The 1,088-nt window shown below is 54.7% G+C and overlaps 1 protein-coding gene across 1 annotated transcript in view; it reads right to left on the reverse strand.

Moving 5' to 3' along the window:
* Positions 1-1,034, reverse strand: part of POU3F2 (POU class 3 homeobox 2) — a gene marked incomplete at its 3' end in the record, with an annotated part of 2,596 nt that extends 1,562 nt beyond the window's left edge. Inside the window, exon 1 of the mRNA XM_010707584.1 lies at positions 523-1,034. Coding sequence (XP_010705886.1) covers positions 523-1,034 — 512 coding nt within the window. The remainder of the gene's footprint in view (positions 1-522) is intronic.
* Between the last annotated feature and the right edge of the window lie 54 nt (positions 1,035-1,088).

Raw genomic sequence — 1,088 nt, forward strand, 5'->3', positions numbered from 1 at the left:
GGGGGGGGGAGGGGGGAGGAAATAAAAATAAGAATATAAGAAATACGTGTGTATCTGCAAAAGACGGCAGCTTTTACATGGGGAAAATCGAGGAGCGCTCCCGCCCGCCGACGCGGTGATTTCATCATGCTCTCGGCCCGCGAGCTGTTAAGGAGAAAAATAAAGGGATGGGAACGTGCGCCAACAGTTTGCCGTGAAATAAGAGTTAAAAGAAGTAATAGAACTAATCACTGTCTCCTCAAATCAAGTAGAAAACATTTCAATGCACTAATTAGAGTAATTAGAATAATAAGACTGCCTATATGTGGTAAGACAATGTGTACAAACAACTTTATTTAATGTATACTGGTAATCAGCGGTGCGTGCGTGCCTGAATGCTCAGTGCAATAAAATTCACCCCCGTCCGCCCAAACAATCAAATACAAATTAGTTTAATGATTGTGCCTGCTCGGATGTCTTAGAAATCCGCAGGCGGAGGGAAATAAATAGCCCCATCCTCGTGCGCGCCTCTCCCCTACTGACCGAGGGGCCGATGGCTCCGCGCACTTGGCAATGAATGACTGCAGACATGAATGAATCGGGGAGGGAAGGGGAATTAATGAATGAGTCGGGCCGAAAGCGGCCCCCGACTTTCGGAGGGAGCCTCTCTCCGCGTCCCGCCGGGGCTGCTCCGGTAGGGCGCGGGGCCGCGGGGCTGCGGGACTGCGGGGCTGCGGGACGGGGCAGAGCAGCTCGGACAGAGCCGGCTCCTTCCTGGCGTCTCGCGTTTGGGAAGTTCTTTTGTTGATTTTACTGTTTCTGCTGAACCGCGCTTTGCCTTTTTGCTTCAGCTCGTTCTCCCCGGAACGGCACCCGCCCCTCAAAGTGCGGCCAAGCGCAAAGCTGCCCGGCCGAGAGCGACTTAACGCCGCGCTGCTCGGAGCATCTCCCAGCCCCGACGGCAGCCGCACAGCACCGAGCCCGCACCTCCGAACGACTTTTCTTTTCCCTTTCGCATCGGGCCCGGAGCGGCAGCAGAGCCCCTCATAGTCCATTTCCCAAATACACCAGAAACGAATCACTCTCAGACAGAGGGGCGGCGGAAGGCC

This window comes from Meleagris gallopavo, chromosome 2 (assembly GCF_000146605.3).
Source record: "Meleagris gallopavo isolate NT-WF06-2002-E0010 breed Aviagen turkey brand Nicholas breeding stock chromosome 2, Turkey_5.1, whole genome shotgun sequence".
Taxonomy (NCBI): Eukaryota; Metazoa; Chordata; class Aves; order Galliformes; family Phasianidae; genus Meleagris; species Meleagris gallopavo.